Below are 23,393 nucleotides of genomic sequence, written 5' to 3' on the forward strand. Positions count from 1 at the left end.
CCCCTGCCCATGCTGCTCCGGTCAGGGACTCGCCCGCAGCGCCCGCGCTCGCTGCCGGAGCCGGCCCGACAGCGCCACCGCCCGGCCCCGCCGCGCAGCGCAGCGGCCGCGCCGGGAGCGCCCCGGGAAAACCCCGCTCGGCTCCGCCGCCGCTCGGCTGCGACCAGGGCACCGGCGTTTGAACGCGGTGATGCCACAGCCGGCTCAGGACCGCACTGGAAAAGCCCAGAATGTGTTTAAAAAGAGAACCTCAAGATGTCAGAGCCTAAAAAGCAGAACACCTAAAGAAGTGGCAGTTACATTGCCCAATAAATGGAATTCACAGGTGGTGTTGACCCCTCCCAGTATGTGATGAAGTAAAGCTGTATAACCTGTGGTTTTTTGCATTTTTCAAAGTGCATCTTTTAGGCCAAGCTGACAGTAACTCCCCATTTTAATGCAGGGTACTAGAACTAGACTTAAATGCCAGGTATTTCAGGGTATCCATTTGCCCTCTATTCTCTTTAAATAAAATTTTCTAAGTTCTTTTCCCTGCCTCCCTCCACGATTGTTACCCACAGAAGCAGCTTGGAAGCTCAGCTAAGCAACCACCACACAGAAAGAATCTATGGTAGAGGAAGGAGTGAAATTGTAAATTCACCAGTGGAGATCTTGCTCTGTGCTGAAAGTGCTTTTTAGCAGGTGTGCACTTCAAAATAAAATCACAGTAATCAGTACACAAGAACAGCACCTGCCTCCCTGCCAGCACCTTGCCACAGAAACCTTCAACAAGAAATGTGTATTTTCTCCACCAAAGCGAGCTGAGGGCACCTATTGCACTGAAGACATCGGTTTCTCATAAAAAAAAAAAAAAACAACAGAAGGTTTTGAAGTCACTGGCTCTGGAGCTGGGAATATGGGCAGGGTGTGTGTCAGGCTGCCTTGGAAGCTCCCACAAAAATCAGCTACAGCAGCACAGGGGCCAGGACACCACCCAGCCAGCAGCCGTGTGCTTTTCCTTTGTGGTTGCAGAGCTGTTCCAAAAGCCAAGCTTTCATTCCACACAGGAGGGAAGAAAAAAAAAAAAAACAAAAAAAAAAAACCCCAAAGCTTCAGCCCATCCAAGTCTAGACCAGCTTTTTCTTTTTTTACAGCTGGAAATTGCATCGTTTCACTGTTCAGCTATAGCAGGGACAGAAATACGCTGAGCCTCACTGGGGCTAAACTGACCCCTGAAAAGGTGCCACTTTTTAGCCTGTGTAAGGACAAAATTCATCCAGAAGGTGGATCTGATGCTGAGATGGGTGCTGATGTGCAGCCAAGCTTGCAACTGCACAAGAAGGGAGCTGCCTGCTTGAGCAGGAGGCAGAAAGAAGAGGACTAGAAGGATTTAAATGCAGCCAGTAACAACAGGGCTGCTGGTGAAACGTACAGGAGACCCTCAGGCTGGATGCCATCCCCCTTCACAGAACTCTGGAATGCAAAGTCATCTTCTAGGGAGGGGAATAAGACACACCTCTCCCCCTGCAAAAAAACCCCAAAAAACAATCTAAACACCTAAGCTGAGTATCAGCAGAGTCTGAGTAGAGAGCCACTACACAACAGCCCAACTCCTTGAGTTTTGAGTCAGAATAAAACTCAGTACAGAGCTGCATAAAACACAGATGAGATTTGTAAGTACTGGCATTTCACACCTGCACTCTGATTTTGCAAGGACAGCAGTTCCTTGCAGATACAGGTGCAATTATAATTTTCATTCACACTGAATTTTGATTGAGAAACAGATAACTCTGGAACACCTGGGAACAGCTCTGCTGACAGAGTCCCCCATTGCCCTCACTCCCCCAACTCTCTCTTCTGTTTGTTATTAAAAATTTCCAGCATAAGAAAGGTATTTTTTAAACACCCAAGTATGCAGTATCACTCTTAAAATCTTCCCCTCATTTCACCATGTTTTTTAAAGACACAAATAAAGCCAAATAATTTTTATGAGTCTGACATCGTGGGTTGTTTTGTTCAGTTTTAACTCCAGTGCTCCGGATCTCCTGATGAATAGTTAAGAGAACTACGCACAAACCAGATCTCATCTGCAATTTAAAGAAAATAAAAAACTCTGCTCCTCCAGCATATAAATCATCAAAAAAGCAACAAAAAAATACTTAGCTGCACTTCACAAGCAAGTAACATCTTCAGAATTTTTTGTGCCTCTGAATGTTTGCTTGATTTTTGGATTTTTTAACACCCAAACCAGATTATTCTTCAGTGGTTAAATACTATTATACAGCAGTTAAATAGCTTATTACCCAGCTTTTTCCAGATAGAGATATTTCCAGAATATCCGCATGAGTAAAGCAAAAGGCTTCTTGCATAACTGCTCTAGTGGGGGGAAAAAAAAAAATCTCCTGAAGGCTTTTTAATATGATCTTTCATAATTCAAGTTCTTGGGAATTCATACCAAACCAGGAACAATGGATTCATTAAATAGTTCACTTTCACCTAATGCTTTCTGCATGCTTCACTCCTGAGCTATGAAGCAGCAAGCAAACACCTTTCCATAATGCTTGTGGTCAGGGGAGACCTTTCCATTTGAAGTCAGAGGAAAAACCCTTCCCTCTTGTGCAGGTTGTGAGCCAAAAGAAAAGTTTTATGAATGAGGTTTGTCCTCCCACCCTGTTCAATAGCTTAGAAGTGTCAGACTAAAAAAAAACTCAGGAACTTGAGGATTTAAAAAAAAAGACAAAAAAGGTTGAAGCTTCCAGAAATACATATTTCTTTTCATTTTCACTTGACATGTCCTATTAAACCTTAGAATTGGGCAAAAAGCCATATCCCTAGTCCTAGCCAGAAGCAAGTCTTGAGACACAGAGAAAGATTAGCATATGGTCAGTTAAGACCTGCTTATTTATTTTGCAAATATTTTTCTGAATAAACCCATCCCTGACTATTTTATGAACACAAGGATTTCTGCTTCTTTAAAACAACCTCCCCCATTTGTTTTTCTGCAGACAGTACCTCAGTCTGTTGCTCATTTCCCCAACACAAGGGGAAAAATGTTTCCTAAGGCATTACAACTTAGTCCTCTTTCCTGAGGAACCCTCTTCAGATCTTGAAAAGATCCTTCCCCACCTCTATTTCTTTTTGCTTTATGAAATTCAGGATTAAAACCTGAAGTTACATACACTGGCCTCTGAATGAATTTCCATAGGAACATCAACAGCCTCATTTCATCTTCCTGCACACGTGACCAAACACTTTGTTGTGTCTAAAACAAAAGGTTCTTGGCCTTTCAATTTCATTATCAACTTTAAAACTCTCTAAGTTCCTGCTGCATTTCTAGTCAAGAAAAATTTCAACATGCATATAAACAGTGTATACAAAGCTGACACTCCTATCTATTGATAAGTACAAATATTCCAAGAGTAAATATTCAGAAACAAGTGCTCAAACAGCCCTAAGGATCTACTGCTCCCTACCCCAATGCCCACAGACCAGCTCAGGAGCAGCAATTGGACTCAGGGACACTTATCCTAGGCCAACAGGAATTATTTCACTCCAAAGACAACCTGGATTTCATTTGTCTGTTGCATTTTAGAGAGAAAATCAAGGGGATGTGATGCTTGGAAAGTTTGGTTATGATGACCAGTTGTTTTCTGTCCTCAGTGCTGGACATACACCAGAAGGATGAACACCACATACTCCTTGCACCCCTCACTTGCCAGTGAGACACTCACTGGCCAGAGCCCTGCTCAGCACACATCACCCTCAGCTTTGGTGCTGCAGGGTCACTTCATCTCCCACCTTGCTTTATACACATTTATTGCACTAGAAAAAATGCCTTCCATAAAAAAGATGCTGTAGAAAACCACGAGGCTGTAAATACTAGATTTGTGATGTTTGCAGTTATATTTAATATTAATAGTGTGTTGTTTTTACAAAGCAGTTGAAATAAAAAAAAGAAAGAAAACGTAATAGCAAGAATCCCCATCTCCTGTCTAGCATCAGTAATCCTCACTGGTTTGTTTACCATTTATAAGGAAAACATCATTCAAGCTGGCTTGTCACAGAGGCTCTTCTGCAATAACTGGCCTTCAGTGCAAATCCGTGGCGTTTGTCAGATCACCTGTGCTTTTTCTGAAAGTCCCTCTGCCTAAATTCAAGGTGTCTGCCAACAATAATATCCATCCTCTCTAAATGACTGTGTTTAGCTGGAAGATAAATCTGGTAACATGTCTGAGGATGGTAAATATCCTCATCTTACAGAGGTAAAGTGAGCACAGATAACTAAATTTGCCAGAAAGCCCAGATCTCACAATCCCAGGTAAATCCCCTTGGCTGGACACTATGCTCCCTCTCTACAGGAGAGTGAAAATTAACTGATTATATTGCAATTGCTTCTTTCTTTGCCCTCTCTAAGAGGATCAGCTATTCTTCTGGTTTAGGAGCAGCCAATGTGTTACAATTTGGAAGCGGTGTAAATAGAACAAAGAACTGTTTTAAGTTACCAAGTGCACTAAAGCAGCCCCAGAGGAGTGGCTGTGACAGGCCAGCTGCAGGCAGTGGGACAGGGGTGGGATCAGGCCTGGGATCAGACCAGGGGACACCAGGGACGTTAGCCTCATCCACCTGCGGACGGGCCCCGCCGGCCGGGCCTCCAGGAGCACGTCCCTCCTCCTTCTCCAGACAGGGGGTTATAGCCTGGAACACACAGGAGAAATCCACCCTGTTAATATTCATCCTCCACAGCCCTCCACCAGCACACAAGGAACACCAAAAACAGATCTCATAATATTTACACCTTGCTCATACTTCACACACAGAGAATTTTAGGGAAAATGGAAGCACAGAAAACATCCAGACTTGAGAGGGTTTATTTCTTTAAAAGCTATTGCAAAGCACTTGTGTTTTAATTTGATCAATTTGGATTAAATAAAATTGAAATTAATTACCATTTAATTTTTCTAAGTCTGCACTCAAGCTGCAGTGCTGCTCTGCAGGATGAACAGAGCAGCAACAGCAGCTCTTACAGTAAACTCTGTAGAGTATCTGCTCTGCAAGAGCCCAAACAGTCAGGGACTTAAAACAATCCTTTATTCCAGTCCTGCAAGGAATACTCTGAAGGTCAAAAGGTAAATCCACTCATTAACACTGCAAAGTATTTTTTTAAAGTGTTTGAAAGGCAAGCATAGGCAGTAAGGCAAATACACTTTAGCTGAACATCCTAATGCTGTAACCATGGGAAACTTCATGTCAGGAGAACACACTCAGAAAGTCACAACTTGGCAAACATCTTCAATTTTTTCTGCACAAACCTAAGAACTCAAATCCTAGCAGCACTGCTAACGAGGGGATTTAAAAGGAACCTGTTCCACTGAAACTCCCAGCATCACCTTCATCTTTGAAATTTGTTTTTCTCATACCAAAGCCAAGTTTTGCTTTCTAGCTTAATTGAGCAGCTGAGCAGCACAGATGGTTCTTTCACTTCATGCTGATCTACCTCAGGAGATCTGAAATCTCTAATTCTCTAATTGGTTACTTAAGCAAGGACTTTGCTGAGGATTAAACTAGGACAGGTAGCAGGTGGAACTGTGCCCAAACCCAGCTGCCCTGATCCTGGCTCTCAGCACAGCTGACCCCTGCATTTCTCATCCCCCAGGGAGGTAAATATCCCATGACAGAGATACCAAAGATAGCTGACAGCATCAGACATCACACCCTCATAATAAACAACCTAAGATGAATCAATCTATTTGATTCCTTCAAATGCCAGGAAAAATACTCAAAGCAGAAATCCCAGCACTGTTATTGAGGTTTAGTATGTTTAATCAAGAATCCACAAGTTTTATACACCTAAGTCACTCAGCACTGCACCCTAAGTGGGCCTCCTTTTCAGCCTGATTGAGGCTGTCCGGATGATCCACTCCACCATGGAAAATTGTTATTAAAATACATCCAAATTAGCACCTGCAGGTATGGCAAGGGCTATTGGGCTGAGAGGAGAGGAAGCAGACTGCCTGCATGGCCAGTGAGCCTGACATGGGCAGTGTGAAGCCAAAGAAAGCACTTCATCCATCAGGATGGTTCCAGTAGGTAACTGAGTTTAACAGTGAGACCTTCTGGTGCTTTGTGAGTGTTGTTAAGAGTTTATAACAGGATTTAGATATTCAATAGATCATCACTGTGGTATATAAAAAATAAGATCACATTTTACATAATATTGTCTTTCATTGTCTGAATCTACATAATAAACATTAAAATACCCTCTTCCTGCATTTAGTCAGTACTACAGGTGCTTTAAAGACAGACCAGATACTAAATTACTGAACTTCTAGAATAATGGGGGAAGGATCCCAGAACTACCGTAAGAATCTCTAATTCTGAGTGACAAAAATCTCAGTAAATTATGCCAAAGGATATTTACAAAAAAAACCTGGCACATTCTTTTCCCAGGTAAAACCACTCCCAAAACTTCCTGCCAGCTTTTGCACAAAGGACAGAGCCGTCCAGTTGATCAGAGATAAAGAGCTTGTTTGTAAGGAACGTTTTGTTTCTTCCTTGAAAAAGACAAAAACTATGTACAGAGCCCATAGATACAGCTGGAAAAATGCCCTGTTCCAAGTTCAGAGTGTCTGAAGGATTCCATACTCACCACCTCCTCTCAAAGGCTTTTTGTTTGGTTTAGATTTCGGGACTGTTGAGGCAGAAGAGGCACCAGATTCTGCTTCCTGCTGTTCAGAAAAGCAAAAGGTTACTCAATCTGAATTTCAGCTCCCTTAATCACAGGAACACAAGTGTGACCTGATGAACATGGCTGTTACCTGATTCAGTTTCAGGTTTCCTTTGTAGCTTTTTCCCTCTTGCATACTCTCCCACATGGCGATCTTCTGCCTTCGCCGCTCCTCCTCCAGCTACAGAACAAATCCAGGACACAGGCTTAATCTCAGTTCTCATCTTAAAACTAAGATTTCAGAGCTAACAGAATCCCCAGAAACAGCTACAACAGACTCCTCAAACTGTATTTACCTGATGCAGTTATGTCTGAGATTATGGAAGAATTTACTCTTTTTATACAGCCACATCTCTCCCCCTCCTCAGGATGTACTAACTGAATCTGCAGCTTCTTTTGGCCACTTGATGCTTTAAAAGATTTTGAAGGTAAAACAAAACCAAGTGGCAAGTTTAAACCCTGAGTCTATAAAAAGAACTGAGTAAAGCATATTAGAGTAATTTAATGCACAACCTGGAGTTCTACAGCACAAAGAAAGGATTCTTCATTTGATTTTAATGCCAATATTACTTGAAGCATCAGCTACAAACTGTAGCTACAAAGCTACACTTCTAACACTTATATTTGCCTTTAAGAGCACAAAACACACATGTGCCGTGGCACAGTTAATTTCAAGGCCAGCCAAACACTGCACACACCACAAAGCTCCTGCAGGTACAGATTTACCTGTGAAAAAATGAATACCAGGCCCACAGTGACCCTGGCTCACAATTACAATTTGCTGCTGTCTTTTACAGCAGCAAAGTGCTTGATGACAAATTTATGAGATAAAGGAAGAAATGCTCTCTGGGTACCTGTCTTTGTTTTTCTTTGTATTTTTCTGCTTGTGCATTCAATTCCTCTTGCATCCTGAGGCGAGCTGCTGCCAAAGCTTCCTGCCTTCTTACCACCACATCAGGTTCTAGAAAATCAGGAAAGAGTTTGCAAAACTACTCAAAGTAAATCCTAGATGGTCTCCTCAAAGAGTTGTAATAAGGAAAGACTCACACCTCTCCCTGCAGCTGTTTTGCAGAAAAACACAGCTCAAGTTCAGTTTCCAGCTAATCTTTTGTAGTAGTTTATAATGCTGAATTAAACTTCATCATGTTCTACTGTTTTAAAGCAATTACTTTAGCAGGATTTTAATAAGGATATAAGTGTACCTAACCATAAAATTTAAACCTCACACTTCAAGGACACTTCCTTCTATTTCTGAAGGATTTGTTAGATACAAATTAATTCAGAAATATCACTCAGGCTTTGCAGGGACCATTTTTACCCAGAGAACTTCTTTTACGCACAAGGATGAGGCAACCAGCCCACATTCACTCCCACTCCTTCTGGCAAAGGGTCCTGCTGGTGTCAGTGCAGCAGGGATTTAACACCCTCCATCAGCAGAGAAATCATTTGCAAACATGACACACATCTCAGGAGACACCTGGAGGTCTCAGAAAATCCACACTGAATCACTACTGCTCTTCATGAGTGACCTGTGAAGGTCAAAAGGAAAATTATACCCCCCAAAAAAGCCAAATGGTGTTCTGTTTTCTTCCAGCAGCTGAAGCTTCTCCACATTTATTTGCCTAATTTTTTGCTATGATCCAGTGATGAATATGGAAAATAAATGTCAGAATTTTCAATAATTTCATTTTACAGGCAGTTTGGGCAATTAAATAGCCATTTAATTATCATCACAAAAGAAAAGCAGGAGGATAAGAGCACGGAAATAAGATTTTACTGTGGAGCCAACGTGTCCAAGGGATCAGTGCCAAGCACTCATGGATTTGGCAGATCCATGAGCACAGGCTGTGCTTTTCAGCAGGATCGTGACTGTGTGAGATTTACAACCTCTGCCACACTCCCAAAGATAACACACAGTGTCACACCCAAAACGTACACAGTTCTGCCAGAGCAGGAACTGGGAATGAGCAAGTGGAAGGGGGTGATGAATATTAATAAAAAGTGAATGTATATAGGAGTATTTCACCAATAAAGGATTTAGATTGGGCATTTTGGCTTTGTTTGGTAAGTGGCCACAGGTGTTTCCAGCCTCCATCCCCTCTCCTGCCCCACCGAAGAGCAGATGTCGCACTCCTTCACTCTCAAACACGTCACTTGGGGACACAGCTTTTCCTTCAGAGCCTTTCACAAAGTTCCCTCGAGCCATCCCTTCCCCGTGAGCATCACCCTCCATCGAAACCCCTCGGGGCTGGTTCCGCCTCCCGAGCCCTGCGCGCATCTCGGACAGGGGCCGGGCCCGCGGAGCGCCAGCGGAGCCGGAGGGGCACGAACAGACAGACAAATAAATAAACACACAAACACCGCTCCGAGGGGCACGAACACACAAACACGGCTCCGAGGGGCACGAACACACAAACACCGCTCCGAGGGGCACGAACACACAAACACCGCTCCGAGGGGCACGAACACACAAACACCGCTCCGAGGGGCACGAACAATCACCGCTCCGAGGGGCACGAACAAACAAACACCGCTCCGAGGGGCACGAACACACAAACACCGCTCCGAGGGGCACGAACACACAAACACCGCTCCGAGGGGCACGAACAAACAAACACCGCTCCGAGGCGCCGCAGCGCTCCGCACTCACCCTCCGCCGCCTCGGCCGCTCCGGGCCGGCCGCCCGGCCGCGCCGCCAGGCTGCGCGACACCTTCTGCACGAGGAGGTAGACGGCGACCGCGGCCAGCAGCACGTACCAGCCATAGCCGGACAGCACCGAGCCCACTGCCACGGGGACAGGCCGGGGGTGAGCGCGGGCCGCTCCGCAAGGGGCCCACCCGCGCCGGGGTGCGGCCCCGCCGCGCCCCGCGCTCCCTCCCGGCCCGCGGCCCCTCACCCGTGTGCTGCAGCGCCTCCAGGCCGCCCCGGCCCAGCGCCGGCCCGGGCCCGGCCGCGGGGCCGCCGTCCCCGAGATCCATCACCGCCGCCGCCGCCGCCTCACGTCCGGGCCCGCCCCGCTCCGCCAATCACCGCCCCGTCCGCCGCCGCCTCACATCCGGGCCCGCCCCGCTCCGCCAATCACCGCCCCGTCCGCCGCCGCCTCACGTCCGGGCCCGCCCCGCTCCGCCAATCACCGCCCCGTCCGCCGCCGCCAGGAAGCGCCGCGCCGCCGCTGGCAGAGTGCCCAAGATGACGTGCGGCTGCGCCGGCCAATGAGAGAAGGGGACAGGCGCAAAGCAGCCAATCAGGGTGCGCCAAAACGCTTTCCGTCCCGTCCCGCCCGCCCCGCCCGGGAAGCGGACGCGGCAGCACCGGGAGAAAAAGGCAGCGCTCGTTTATTGAACAGTGAAATGCGCCAGGACCGGAGCGATGGCCCCGCCGGGGACACCGGCACGGCACGGAACAGGAAAGGGCTCCTGGGGGGCCGAAGCGCGGCACGGCCCGGGCTACGATCCGTTTGGCACTGTGTCCTCTTCCATTTCTTCTTCACCGTCCTCCGATGGGCCTGAAAGGACACGTCAGAGTTTTAGCGCAGCTGCTGCAGACGTTGCTGTTCTTTTCCCACCCCTCAGCAGAAGAGAAATAACAGGAACGTTTAAAAACTCTACAGAAAGGAAAATCAGGTAGCCCCCATGTACAGAAACTGGCGCTATGGCCAGCCTACAGCTGAGATCTATCTCAGAGCTCCCAGACTCGTTGCTGAGGCACTGATGCTCGGCAGAGCTCCAGAGAGGCTCTGCAATTCATCTCATTTGGTTAAATAACTGGGATGAACTTTGGAGCACCTTGTTTGGTAGGTGACAGCCTGGAGCCGCACCCACTAGGGATGTGCTGCACAGGTGACAAACTGACACTTTGTCTGCCCAGCTCCCCGCAGAGATCACAGAGAGCATCAGAAGGGAGGGAGAGAGGCTCAGCTTAGGAAGAGCAGCAGAAGCAGTGACCTGGTTTCCGCTCCCTGCCGGGGATCTGGCCCGCCTGCAGCAAACCCTTCAGCCGCTCCACCTCCGCCAGCGTCGAGGCGTTCGCTATGGCAGCCTGAGAAACAGAGCTCAGTGAATCCTCACACACCTCAGAACAGCACAAAACCCAGAGTTCTACCAGTTAAGGGACACTGAACACCTAGGAAAAGACTACTAAATTCTAGTCCTAGAAAATTCTACAAATGACAAATTATTGCCTCCCCTCTCAGAAGAACTCTTAAGTTCAGGTTAACATTTCATTTAAGTTTTCAAAATACAGATAGGTCAGAAGAAAACTTACAGAAAATGAACCTAAACCAGAGCCAGGATACACTGATCTATTTGTCTGAACAGCACAGAGGAAACTTTTGTTCAGTTTGGATCCATGACAGCTTTTCTCCTCCACTTTTCTGACATATTTACCTTAATTGCCTCCACATCCCCTGGAGAGGGCCCAGTTTTCTTTTTGTCTGTTGGCAGACCAGCCCCTGGATTGAAACTTCAAAAGGAAAAAAAAAAGACCTGTTACACTTTTTGAAGAGTAGCTGCTTCTCTTAACTTGAAATGCTTCCAAACTAGGTTTGAAAGCATTTCATTCCATCAAGTGTAGTATCTTATCTTTGTTAACAAACTGATACAGTGAAGAATTGCCTCCTTCAGAAACACCAGCCACTTGTCCTCACTGAGCCATTCCCCCCCACCTTTTCATCTGCTCAGAGGCAGAACTTAACTTTATTCATCAGGCAGTTGACAAAAGCTCTTAAATTTGGATGTTGCTGAATACTCTGCTGGTCTGCTGCCATTACAAAAGCAGGGTGGATAAATAAAGAGTAACTAAAAATGAGGTTTCTGTTCCCATGTGTCAAATTTGATATTTCAGCAGCCTAAAGAAAAGCCTACATTAAACTGGAATTCATATTAACAGTCAAAAGAAAAAGGCTATCTGCTGCTGCTGCTTTAAGGAGATCACCTGCTTATTCTAAAACTGTAACAGACCTGAATCCCTTTCAACTCACAAACTCAAGCTCAAATCCATCTCTTATAGGTTTAAATGCTAAATAATAAGTTCAAGACATTTTCCTATTTAACCATTAATTTGGAAGTCCTGTGATCTGAATCCTCATTACCAAATAGGTTGATCAAAACAGATGATGTACCACTTAACAATGAAACTAAATAAACATATAATGGAATACTTTAATTAAAGACTTTAATTTGTATTTCATCTCCTAACTACAGCAGATTTTGCAGTTTATTCCCAAAATAAACACATATTTATTTATTTTGGGAAATAAAATAATTTGGCCAAACAAAACCAATCACCAAGGAGAAAAACACCATCAACCACAAATTAAATAATGGCTACCTCTCTGCAGTTAAATAACAAAAATAAATTTAGGGTTTCCTGCTTGCTGATTTCAGTGAATCCACCTTGACTAAGTTAACTCTTTCAGAAATACTTCTGAGATGTATTCACCACCATCCAAAACTTGGACAAGGCACGTGTGGCTCCCAAAGCTTTTGAGGCATCCTGCCAGCAGCTGATATTTCAGTTTTCTGCCTGATACTGCACCCAAAGGAAGTGGTGTTTCTGAAGGAGGATGCCAGTGTAAATTTGTTTGTTTTATCTTACGTTTTTGCTCTCCTGGCAATATCCTTTGCAAGCTGTGCACCCCGTTTGCCCTTGAACATTTTCTCTGCCTCCTGTCGCTCCTACAGCGATACCACACACACACACACAAAGTTAATTTGAGAACATCACAGTTTGCAAAGCTTCTGTCTTGGCCAAGAAAGAGACTTTGGCTCATCCTCATCAGTGAAATTGGTACATGGAGACCAGATGTAAGAACAAGCAGATAAACACTGCCCAAATACTCAAAAGTTGTATCAACCTCGTGCTCTTAAAATGAAGAGCTCTTTCCCACACTCATCCCCCACCCAGGGCTGAGGGCTCTGGTGTTTGCTCATTTCTTTCTCTAGAGGTGTCTCCTACCAACACCAGAAGGACAAGAAAGAGTTAACACTAAACAAAGGCAATAGAACTTAATTAAACATAATTAAACAGCTTTTTAAAAATATTTTAATAAAATTAAAATATCCTTAACAGAAGGAAACCATGAAAGAAAACAATGAGAGCATTGTAGAGCCACTTACAGAGTTTCAATAAAATTTACAACTATGGCAACAAGATTGATGTTAGTGGTGAATTTTCAAAAGTGCAAAAAAAACCCCAAAAAAACCGAAACCGCAAAAAACCCCAAAAGAAAACCCTAAAAAGAAGCCCAACCAAACCAAAAAAACCCCACCAAGTACAAATACCTAAATCAAAAGCAAGCAGACTTACTTTGAGCTTCACTTTTTGAAAATCCAGCACTCTGACCTGGGGAACTTTATGAATTAAATATAATCTGTAATGTTTCTTATTTGTTACAGGATTCCTTAGAACGCTGTGAAGTAAATAAAGGTTATAAAGAGGCTTTTAATATAATTTTTTTTAATACACTTGTATTGAAATATATTAATATACTTGAAATGCATTAATGCACTTCCTGCTGTAACAGGTAACAAATAACATCATGAAATAAGTTCAGTGACAGTTCTTTGATATTATGGAAATTATAGTAAAAACTTGCACTTTAGCAATTCAGTAGATTTAACTGAAGGATGACATTAAGAACAACCTCAAAATAATCATAATACTCCCCCAAAAAAGTAACTGAAACATCACTTTATTATTACTGAAAAGTCCTTGTTTACATGTATTTTAAACTTTTTTTATCAACAGATTAAACATCTTGGGTTTAGATTTTTAAAGGTTAAACTCACTTCAGCACTTGTGTATTGGTTTCTAGAGATGTTACATCTCATTAGAAACAGTCTGTCAGTAATATAAAACCTCAGCTATTAATTACCAGATGCTCATTAAGTTTATAAATTAAATTTTTAGACATAAAGGATCTGTCACATCAGCTCATAAAAAGCAGAGCATTCCAGACCAAAGCAAAGGGCCAGGCCAGCAGCAAAGTTCAAACACCAGAGAAAGAGCAGCTTTTCTTTTTGGGGTTACATACCTCAGGTAAGTCAATGATTTAATACTTGATAATGGATCCAGTTCACCCTGGGTAAAGGGAGCACAGCAAGATATTTTAAGCGCCTTTAGCAAAAAAAAAATCAACTATTTGAAAACGAAGTTCCTGAACTAATATATATTTTTGAGATTAATTAAATTACTGCAATTATTTTAATAGGAAAACCACTAAGCTTTGTGACTGCTGTTCCACTACATGATGCAAATCATGTTCATTAAAGCATGTACACCATTAACTACTGCCAAAACTGCAGGATGTTACTCTAAAGAGAAAGAACCAACTATTACCAAAAGGATATGGCACTCTCAGGAAAATGGTCAATTGGAGAGATGAAAACCACAAATTTTAAGCTTGTTTAGCTTTATCCTGCATGCCAACTTACCAGTTCAGCAATGTTGTTGTTGGTAAGAATGAGCTCTGTGAGGCTGGGCAGAGCCTGCTCCAGGTTCTCACCAATCCGACTGAAGAAGAAGAAAAAGCAAAGGTTTCATTTAGGGCAGGAATTAGCAATGCTGGAAACACACAGAGAAACTCAACAACCCAGTCTGACACTGGCAGAAGTCTGGGTGAGCATCCAAAACACTTTTCTAATAAAGCTGGCAATAAATCACTGCAAGAATATTAGGTGCAATGAGATTTAAATCCATTCCCTTGCAGGTATCCCTTTTCTCATGTCTTTCTGGAGCTGATTACTGAAATCCAAAGATGTGGCCAGACCCCAAACTCTGCATCTCCTTGTCCTGGCTGAGAAACAAACACTGAATTTTGCATTGAATCAGAAAGAGGGCCCACACAGTCCTCAGTGCTGATTTTATTGCCTCAAACAAACACTCCTGCATCTGCCCAGCACTGAAAGATGCACACACACTCCTCTCCCCCAAGAGGATTTTCCTCTGCCCAGAGTCCCATCAGGCCAAAGCACAGCCCTTACCAAATCCTGTTGTTATTCATGAGGAGCGTTTTCAGCCTCCGCAGCAGGGGGAACCCGTCCAGCTTGCGGATCTCGTTGTCAGAGAAATCGATGGCATCAAACTGGTCCAGAGTGGCACCCAAGTTCTCAATGACAGGGATTTTATAGCCTGGAGAGAGAGCGCAGGGCAGGGATTAGATGGTGCCCACAGCAGAGCAGACAGAACAGAGTGTGTGGGGGCAAATCGGGATGCTGATAAGGCTCAGACAAAACACCTCGGGACTGATTCTGCTCCACACCACTCCCAGACCAAACTCTCCTCCTCAAGCCCAACAGCCCTCATGGCTTTTTGAATCCTTCATCCTCCCCCACAGCAAAACCCCAGCTCCCTGCCTGGACGTGTCCTCCGAGCCGAACCCACCTTTCACCGCCACAGCACATGCCTCCCACATTCCCTCCAGTATCGCCTTCTGGTGGTTGGCACGAGATGATCTTTAGGTTCCCTTCCATCCTAAAGCGTTCTAGCACTCTGTGATTCACGCCCTCACACCCCCCGCAGGTCCCGAAGCCGCTGCAGCCTCTCCAGGCGCTCTTCACCCCCACCCCCGGCCGCCGCAGCCCCTCCAGCACCCTCCCGCGGCGTCCCCGTCCTCCTTCCGCACCTCCGGCCGCGGAAGGCGCCAGGCCCCACTGGGAGATCCATCACGGACCTCCGAACCCCGTCACGGCCTCTCCTCCGGGACGCACCGCCAGGCCCCAGCACAGCCCCGCGCCCACCCCGGCCCGCAGCCCGCAGCCCTCAGCCCCTTCCCAGCGCGGCCCTCTCGCCCCGCGGGGCCCGCGCACCGCGCAGATCCAGCTCCCGGTCGCGGACGGCATTGGTGTACTGTGCCGCTTGCTCGATCAGCTCCGCCGTGAGCTTCACCATCGCGACAGACGGCGACAGACCGGGACACAGCGGGACGGACACAGCGGGACACACACAGCGGGACACACACAGCGGGACACACAGCGGGACCCACCGCGCCGCGCCGCCGCAGTACGCCGCGCCGAGCGCCGAGCGCCGAGCGCGCGCAGCCCGGGCGGCCGAGCGCCGAGACAGCGAGCGGCAGAGACCGCCCTGCCCGCCCCTCCCGCCTTCCCTTCCCCTCAGGGACCGGTGCGGCCCCGACAGCCCATCCCTGCCTTCCCCTCAGGGAGGGGTACAGCCCCGACAGCCCATCCCTGCCTTCCCCTCAGGGACCGGTACAGCCCCAGCACCCCGTGCCTGTGTTCCCCTCAGGGACTGATATATCCCCCAGCACCCCATCCCTGCCTCCCCTTCCCCTCAGGGACTGATATATCCCCCAGCACCCCATCCCTTCCCATCAAGGACTGATATATCCCCCAGCACCCCATCCCTGCCTCCCCTTCCCCTCATGGACTGATACCTCCCCAGCACCCCATCCCCGCGTTCTGCTCCTCCCGGGCCAGCTCCCAGCCCCACTCCCAAGCCATGGCTCACAAGCCCAGGAGGGATTTGGCTTTGCTGTCAGCACAGGTGTCCCCAGAGGTCCCCTCCCACCTTCTGGTGTTTCCAGGCGCAGATTTAGCTGCAGAAATCCGGGCAGAGCAGGAGGAGCACGCTTCACGCCATGGCTGGTGCTCCTCTTCAGACAGAACCGTGTTCAAACACTTGCTGCTCCTCAGGGCACCTTCTGCAGCAGCCACAGCTCTTGGTGCTCTCCATCCATCCCAGCAGCAGCTCAGCCTTTGCTCCTGGACATTGTTTTGCCCATAAACATCTTCCCCCTGCAGCTTTTGGGGCAGTTTCCCTGTCACTTCCACGTGCACTCCTGGTCTGAGGTGCTGTGGGAACACCCCACAGGCTGCAGCACCACACACCCTTTTTATCTGTGAGACAAAACGTGATCGCAAACGTCACGACATCCCCCTAACTGGCTTTGGGAATTTGGGGAACAGCAAGGAAGGGCTGGGAGTAGCGCTGGGGGAGCTGAGGGGGCTCTGGCTGCTGAGGCTGGGGCACTGCCTGGCACCACTGGGACAGGCACAGCTGGCGGGTGAGCCACACTGCAGTGACGGGACTGGAAGTGACATTTAAGGGACACCCCCAGGCCCCCAAAACCTGCTCAATGTCACCAAGCTGCTGCTTCTGGGGAAATCCTTCCCTGGCCTTCATGGCCCGCAGAGCAGAATGAGGAAAAATGATTTCTGCCGCCGCTGCTATCGTGGGGAGGATGTTTTTTGTGAGCCATGACATTTCTGTGAACCCAGAGGATGTGATAACAGGCTGAACACTGCTGCCACGCTTGGCACTGCTCAAGGATGGCTCGTGCTTTTCTTTTTGGGAGCTTCTCAGGGCATCACCCCGGGCCTGCCTCAGTGTCCAGGACTGCAGATCCCTGCCAGGGATCAGCTGGGCTCAGGCAGTTCCTGTGCTCCCTGCTGGCAAAACTCCCTCATCAAAGCCCTATGGGAAAGCACAGAGTCAGGTTTTTTATAACAGCTGCATTTGTTTTATAACATAGGAGGGAGCAAGAACAAGAGGGAGCTGTCACAAGAAAAACCCAAGAATTAGCAGCGCTGTTGTACATGACTCAGGCATCATGCAGCGTTAAAGACTTTAGTCATTTCAGGCTGCTCTTACAAGGAGACTCTTTTAGCCTCCTGGAAAGCAGGCCCTGCCTCTGACAAGGCCAAATAAAGCATGGACCTGTCTCCCTCAGCACAATACATCTGTTTGCTTCAGCTCTACAGCCACAATAGAATTGTAATTGCGAGCAGATGGATTCTGGGTCTCAGACGCTGCACACAAGCTCTCGACAGTCCTTTCTTTGCAGTGAAAACTCAAAGCAATGATTTTTAAGATCTGTTCTCCCCACCTGCCAACTGCACAATGGCAGATGGCCGTGGCTGCAACCCCAGGGCCAAACTGCAAACGAGGAGTCAGGCTGCGCTAAGATTTTCCAGAAAACAGCTATTATAGATTTGGCTTTGGTGCCAAGAGACAACAGAGAAATGAGCTTTAATAAATTGCCTAAATATGCATTTATCTTGAAGACACAGCCACTTTGATCCTCTGAGCATACCAGTCAGAATTTAATAGCTCTGAGCAAGTATTGCAACAGCTTGGAGAAATAATCTGAATTTTATTACTTTACAAGAATGATTTCTGAGGAAAACGCTGGAAGCTGATGTTGTTGCATGAATTCAATGTGCAGAATTTGTTTTTCTTTCCCTGGCAGGCTGGAAGGCAGCAGAAAGCAGGATAGAGCTGGAACTGCTGGGGACTGGTCATCTTAAATTGCCTTGCCTTCCCCAGTGTGTATTTTAAGTTATGTCAAGATGTAAGAGTAAGCATTTTGCTTTCTTTGTAGCATTTCAGTACATCTAAATATACCAGGGAGCAGTGTTTAGAGGCAGGCTGCTGTGAGCCAGAGAACTGGAAGGCTGGCACAGTACTCCTGATCCACAGCTCCTGTTTTCTCACTTACACAGCAGGAGAAATGAAGTTTGGTGTTTTCCAACCCAAGGGGCAGAAGCCAGAAGTGTGTCACCCCAGTTCTGACCTCTGGTTTGGCCTGAGACTGAAAGGGAAATCCTGCAGCAAAAGGAATCACTGTATGTGATTAATTCACATTTATCATCTGATGAATGTGAAGACCAACAAAATGCAGGAGCCCACAGCTGCACAACCCTGAGAAAGCGTCTTCCCTTGTAGGAGGGCTCGATTTCTTTTATTTTTCCCCCCACTTAAAAAGCTCAGTTCCAGATTTCCAGGCACTACCCTGGGCACTTGGCCCATGGTTGTTGCAAAACCAACACGACAAACAAAGGGTTCTACAGCTCCCTGCATCCCCAGCCACAGCAGCAGCTCCTCTCTTTCCCAGACAGCCAACAAGGAACAGCTGCTGGGAGCTGCAGTGGGGAACTGGGAGCTCGGGATGCTCCTTGTATGAGTGGGGAAGGGGAGCAAGTTTTTCTGCCAGCTCATCCACACTGCAGAATACACCCACCCCAGCACGGCCCCAAACCCCAGTAAGATGGCCCTGGGTGCACCAGCCCGGCCTGGCACAGGGCAGGCACAGGGTGGTATTCTGGATTTGAGTTTCTTCTCTAGGTAAAAGACCTTTGCAACAACAATAGCGAGGTTTTTGCAGATGCAGCTCATCTGTTCCTGAGCATGTCTCCCACAGGTGCTCCAGCCAGGGGAGCTGCTTTGTCCAGCAAAGTAAGGACATGCAGTGCTTCCAGTGAGGACTTAATGAATTTGGAAAAAGCACAGATTCATTTGTCAGGGGAGATCAATAGTTTATTAACTTAAAGATCAGTTCACCATAGCTCCATCTTTCCTTGGATTTGGTCCAGGCAGGTGAGGGCTGGAGACAGTGTGGCTTTCTCTCCTCACCTGGCTGAGGTGAGCTCTTGTGGGCAAGCCCAGGCAGGGCAGGTGTCGTTGCAGCCGAAACCAAGCAGGGATTATCCCAGTTCCGTGTGGAACTGGTGACAATTTCACTGGCAAGAGGTTTAACTCATTAAAACTATTAACAATGAAAATCAGAACATGCAGCGTAGGAAAGTTTACATATGTCTCGTGCAAAGAGTGGCTTTGCAGGGTCAGAGAGGAGAAAAGGAGAAGGAATAAGACACAAAAAGATACCCCACTCCCATATAAAAAATAGTCCACAGAGGAAAAAAACAAGGATTGTATAAGTTATTTTTTAAAAATCTGTAAAACAACATAGCCAAGGATATTTTAAACACAATTATATAAACACCACATGACTTACTATTAAGAGAGAGCATGAAAAGGTTTGTTTCAGGGAAGGGTTTTGTGGAATTAAGTTTCCTGGCTGGATCCCTGGAATGTCTCATTTGGGAAATAGATGCCCAAGAAAAATCACTGCCATGAACAGGAGGATTTTGTGTGAGAGAGAGAGGGGTGTACCCAGCGAAACAGGGGAAGGATCATAACACAAAATGCCAAGAAAGATTAACTGGGACAACATCTCGTTTAGAGGAAGGATTTAGCTTGTTCCAGAACTGACTTGATCAGCAATGCACAAGCAGTTCCAGGAGGGAAATACATTTCATGGTAAGGCTGGTCCATGTGGACAACCCCCCCCCAAAAACCCTACGACTCCTTGTAGGCACACGGGTTTTGCCTGGCTGCAGTTACCTGCAGGGCAAAGCCCCGCTGGGCTGACACACCTGCAGAGCCCCATGGGGCAGCTCTGCCTTTGGTCCTCAAACCTCCAGTTATTGCCACGGCCAGAGGGAAGCAGCGACCGACGGAATCCGAACAGGAGCGCCCGAGGGGGCTGTGGGCCCTCTCTGGAGCCGCCTGGTTCATCGTTTTACCTATGTACAGAGCACGGCGCTGGCAGTGCAGGGTTAGCTCAGCTGGCACCTGGCACAAAAGGGTACCAAAAATGAGCCAGAATCGGCTCTTTCCTCGCAGGTGTGTGTGAAGTCCTGCATCCCTCGTGGCGAGGGCTCCCGCCGGCCGCTGGGAGCGGGCGGATCAGTAGGATTTCTGCGAAGAACCAAGTGTGTGTACATGGATCATGCATTGGTCCCTGCTCACCAGGAGTGTTTGAGAGTGTTAATATCACCACTTGTCTGCTGCTTCCAGGCCTTGATCACTCAGGGTACGCTCCAATCTCTGCTTAACATATTGCTATAGAAACGCGCCGACAGTGATATTAAAGCTATCAAACTTACGAGCGAATGCTTGACAGCACCATGTAAAGTCTCCCAAAGCTGAAAAAATAAACTTTTGTCCTAAACATTTGGCAAAACTGGGCTGGCAGTCAGTGGAAGTCCTGGATGGATGCAGCCGCTGAACTTTACCCGGCCATAAGACACGTCTGACAGCAGAACTGCACAAACAGCTTCTTTTCACAGAGCTTGTTTGATTTCACCATCTCACAGAAAGTCTTGTCAGCTGGGAGGTTGGGGTGAGCAACAAGAGAAAATGAGAGCAGATTAACATTTTAAATAAACAAACATTGCAGATAACAGGGTCAGCAACTGTGCCAGTGTTGCGGGAGACAGAATTGAATAGGAGTCACTTTTTAAGGGCATCTTTCACGTGGCTTTAATAAAGGAATAAAGGGGCTTTGCTGTGAGTGGGAGAATTAGCCCCAAGACTAAACTATAACGAAATACAAGTGTTTGGATGTGTTTGAGCAACAGGCAGATATCCAGAAGCAATACCAGATGAGCCACCTGCCCCCCACAGCCAGAGCCCAGCCTGTTGCAGCCATGCCCCAGCAAGCCCAGGAGCTCCAGCACTTTGAATGGTGAAGGGAATCCCCCAAACCTCTCATTTTTGCTACCAGGAGAGCACTGCTTTGCCAGCAGCTCTGCCACTTACCATTGGTGCAGGTTTCGTTTGTCACACAGGAGCCACCAAGGAGGCTGTAACCTTCCTTACACCTGAGGCAGTTTCCACTGGAGCCCTCGCAGGCTGAGCAGTGGTCATCACACCTGGGGACAGAGACCTTGCTGTGACCTGAGCCAGCACCAACACCCTGGTTAGGCCACCCTAAATGGGCTGTCAGCCAAAAGACATCTGCTGGCACTGTGACAGCCAAACCAAACCAGAGGATGTAGAAAATGGCAAATTTGAAGCTTGAAATGCTATTGAAGCCCTGGGTTTGGTGAGGCCAGCTCAGTGCCCAGTGACAGCTAGTGACATCCCAAAAGCTCTTGCCTTCTGGGAAGATTCAGTGGGACATGCGCCTCACCTCCCAGCCATCCCAGCTAGAAAAAGAGCTGCAAAGGGAACCTGTGCTGCTCCCATCCATTTGCTCAGAGTAAAGAGCTCAGCACTGTGCTTCCTGCCTGGGGACAGTGGCTTGTGGAGATTGTGCCTGAAATCTCTGGGAAGGGATGCTGTTCCCTTGTTCCTCCCTGCTGAAGAAGCAGTGCAGGTGAGTGAAACCCCAGCAGGCAGGGATGGCGTTGTGTGTTCCCAAGTCAGTTTTAATCCTTGCCTTTCATGTTTGCTTTCATGACGCTGAATCCACTCCCACTCCCCACTTAAAGTGCAGAGCTCCGGAGAGAGTGGGAGCAAATTGTTGCCTCCTGGCATCTCCCTGTCTCCCGCACACAGCCCCGTGCTGGGCCAAGGAGTGGGGAACTCTGCTCCAACCTGGCCACGGGGCAAACGGAGCAGGTTTAATTGAAAGCTGGAATATTTATCTAAACATTGCTGTTCCTCCCACACCTCCTCCAGAGAGCCCGGGGCTGAGGCTGAGCCCCTTCCACCGTAGCCCTAAGACACCTTGGCAGGCTCTGGTGGGAGAGTGTGCAGCTCCACTGCTCTGAAATCCACAGGGCAGGGGCGTGTGGGGTCCAGCCCCACACCTGCCCTGGCTCCCTCATCCCTGTTTTAATTTCCATCAAGCTGTAAGCTGCTTCCAGCATGATCCTCTCATGGCTGCCAGTGTCCTCCATCAGCCCTGGCTTTGCTCTGGTGCTTTCCTACCTCTTGCAGACTTTGTTGGGCAGCCCGTGGCTGTCGGCGGGGTAGAAACCCTCTCGGCAGGTGGGGACACAGCGCCAGTGGGGTGCAGGGCCCTCGGGGGTGCAGGGGGTGCAATCCTCCTCACCTGGCCCTGTGGGGACAGGGAAAAGGGCAAAATGGCACCTGTGTGGTTTTGGAGACAGTGCAAGCGTGACCATAGCCCCACATGAGATGGGGGCACCAGTTTGGCTTTGTCTTGCTCCTGAACAAGATGCTTGTTTTGCCATGGGGTCCCGCACATGTTCTTGGTTCCCACCCATAAAATTCAGCTTCCATCCCAAAAAACCCAGCTGGGACCCAGTGTCTCTCTCTCTGCAGAGCCAAGAGCTGCCTACCAGGGCTTGGTGAGGAACAGCACATCAAAATCCCTTGTGGGCCATCAGCTGCCACTCCCAAGCATGCACAGGTTTGGATTTCCCCAGGGTGGAAAAGAAGATGCTGAACTGGGCCAGGGAGGACCTGGAGGAGGAAAGTGCTCCAGAGAGGAGCTGGGAAAGCAGAGGGCCCACTCTGATGCCTGTGTGCTGTGGCTGGACAGCAAAGCTCAGTGATGGAGGTGGTATCATTAAAGGGCTTCCACGCACTAAGCTTGAGAAATGGTTATGCAGGAAAAGGAGGAAAGAAAAGGCTGGAAAAATAATTGTGGTGGAGTATGTTCACACTGACTGGAATAAGAATTAGAAGGGAAATAATTTTCTTCAGGGATTAAGAGCCCATTCCCTTCCAGCCTTGCCAACAAGATCAATAAATATTTTGGATTTAGACTAAGGCAATTGCCCATGTATGATAGAAGAGGTTCATGCCACTGAACACGGATTGTCTAGAGATCATATTATCATCAGATCTATGATGATTTCGAGGGCAGACGCAAACATTAACAATGGAAAATAATTGGACTTGCAGGAAGTAAGAAAGGCAGGATTTAAAGGGAATGCTGATCAACTTGAGGCAGCTGGGGGAAGCCGGGAGCAGCCAGCCCAGCACCGTGGGGCAGCTGGGATAACATGGGATAACACAGGATAACACACCTCAGCTGCCTGACATTTTTATCCACTACAAAGCCACCTTCCATCACACCGAGAGGGTTTTACAGCCTCCCCTGCAACCTTATTAAACTGAAGCACCTGGCTTCGGGGAGCTCAAGAAATAAAAAATGGCTCTAATAAAAATGTAAAAACTCCCCTAAAAACCTTT

General features: G+C 47.5%; 3 protein-coding genes across 4 annotated transcripts in view; all 3 read right to left on the reverse strand.

The window, feature by feature from the left end:
* Positions 1-3,863: 3,863 nt before the first annotated feature.
* SELENOS (selenoprotein S) lies at positions 3,864-9,710 on the reverse strand. 2 transcript variants are annotated; one of them, XM_021552608.2, is made up of 6 exons: positions 9,601-9,710; positions 9,354-9,488; positions 7,558-7,664; positions 6,795-6,884; positions 6,626-6,704; positions 3,864-4,674 (listed from the first exon to the last, which is right to left on the reverse strand). In XM_021552608.2, the coding sequence occupies exons 1-6, from the start codon at positions 9,680-9,682 to the stop codon at positions 4,595-4,597; spliced, it is 573 nt and encodes a 190-aa protein (XP_021408283.2). In that variant the 5' UTR covers positions 9,683-9,710; the 3' UTR covers positions 3,864-4,594. The 2 variants fall into 2 exon arrangements, with proteins under 2 accessions (XP_021408283.2, XP_021408284.2); XM_021552609.2 differs by having other exon boundaries at positions 6,626-6,701; positions 9,601-9,709.
* A 311-nt stretch (positions 9,711-10,021) lies between these two features.
* SNRPA1 (small nuclear ribonucleoprotein polypeptide A') lies at positions 10,022-15,670 on the reverse strand. The gene is made up of 9 exons (XM_021552565.3): positions 15,512-15,670; positions 14,687-14,834; positions 14,138-14,216; positions 13,738-13,784; positions 13,011-13,113; positions 12,300-12,379; positions 11,090-11,165; positions 10,649-10,742; positions 10,022-10,209 (listed from the first exon to the last, which is right to left on the reverse strand). The coding sequence occupies exons 1-9, from the start codon at positions 15,591-15,593 to the stop codon at positions 10,151-10,153; spliced, it is 768 nt and encodes a 255-aa protein (XP_021408240.1). The 5' UTR covers positions 15,594-15,670; the 3' UTR covers positions 10,022-10,150.
* A 3,285-nt stretch (positions 15,671-18,955) lies between these two features.
* Positions 18,956-23,393, reverse strand: part of PCSK6 (proprotein convertase subtilisin/kexin type 6) — a 34,437-nt gene continuing 29,999 nt past the window's right edge. Inside the window, exons 19-21 of the mRNA XM_031505705.2 lie at positions 22,161-22,290; positions 21,045-21,157; positions 18,956-20,612 (exon numbers count right to left, since the gene is read on the reverse strand). Coding sequence (XP_031361565.2) covers positions 20,515-20,612; positions 21,045-21,157; positions 22,161-22,290 — 341 coding nt within the window. The 3' untranslated portion in view covers positions 18,956-20,514. The remainder of the gene's footprint in view (positions 20,613-21,044; positions 21,158-22,160; positions 22,291-23,393) is intronic.

This window comes from Lonchura striata, chromosome 11, assembly GCF_046129695.1.
Source record: "Lonchura striata isolate bLonStr1 chromosome 11, bLonStr1.mat, whole genome shotgun sequence".
NCBI lineage: Eukaryota > Metazoa > Chordata > Aves > Passeriformes > Estrildidae > Lonchura > Lonchura striata.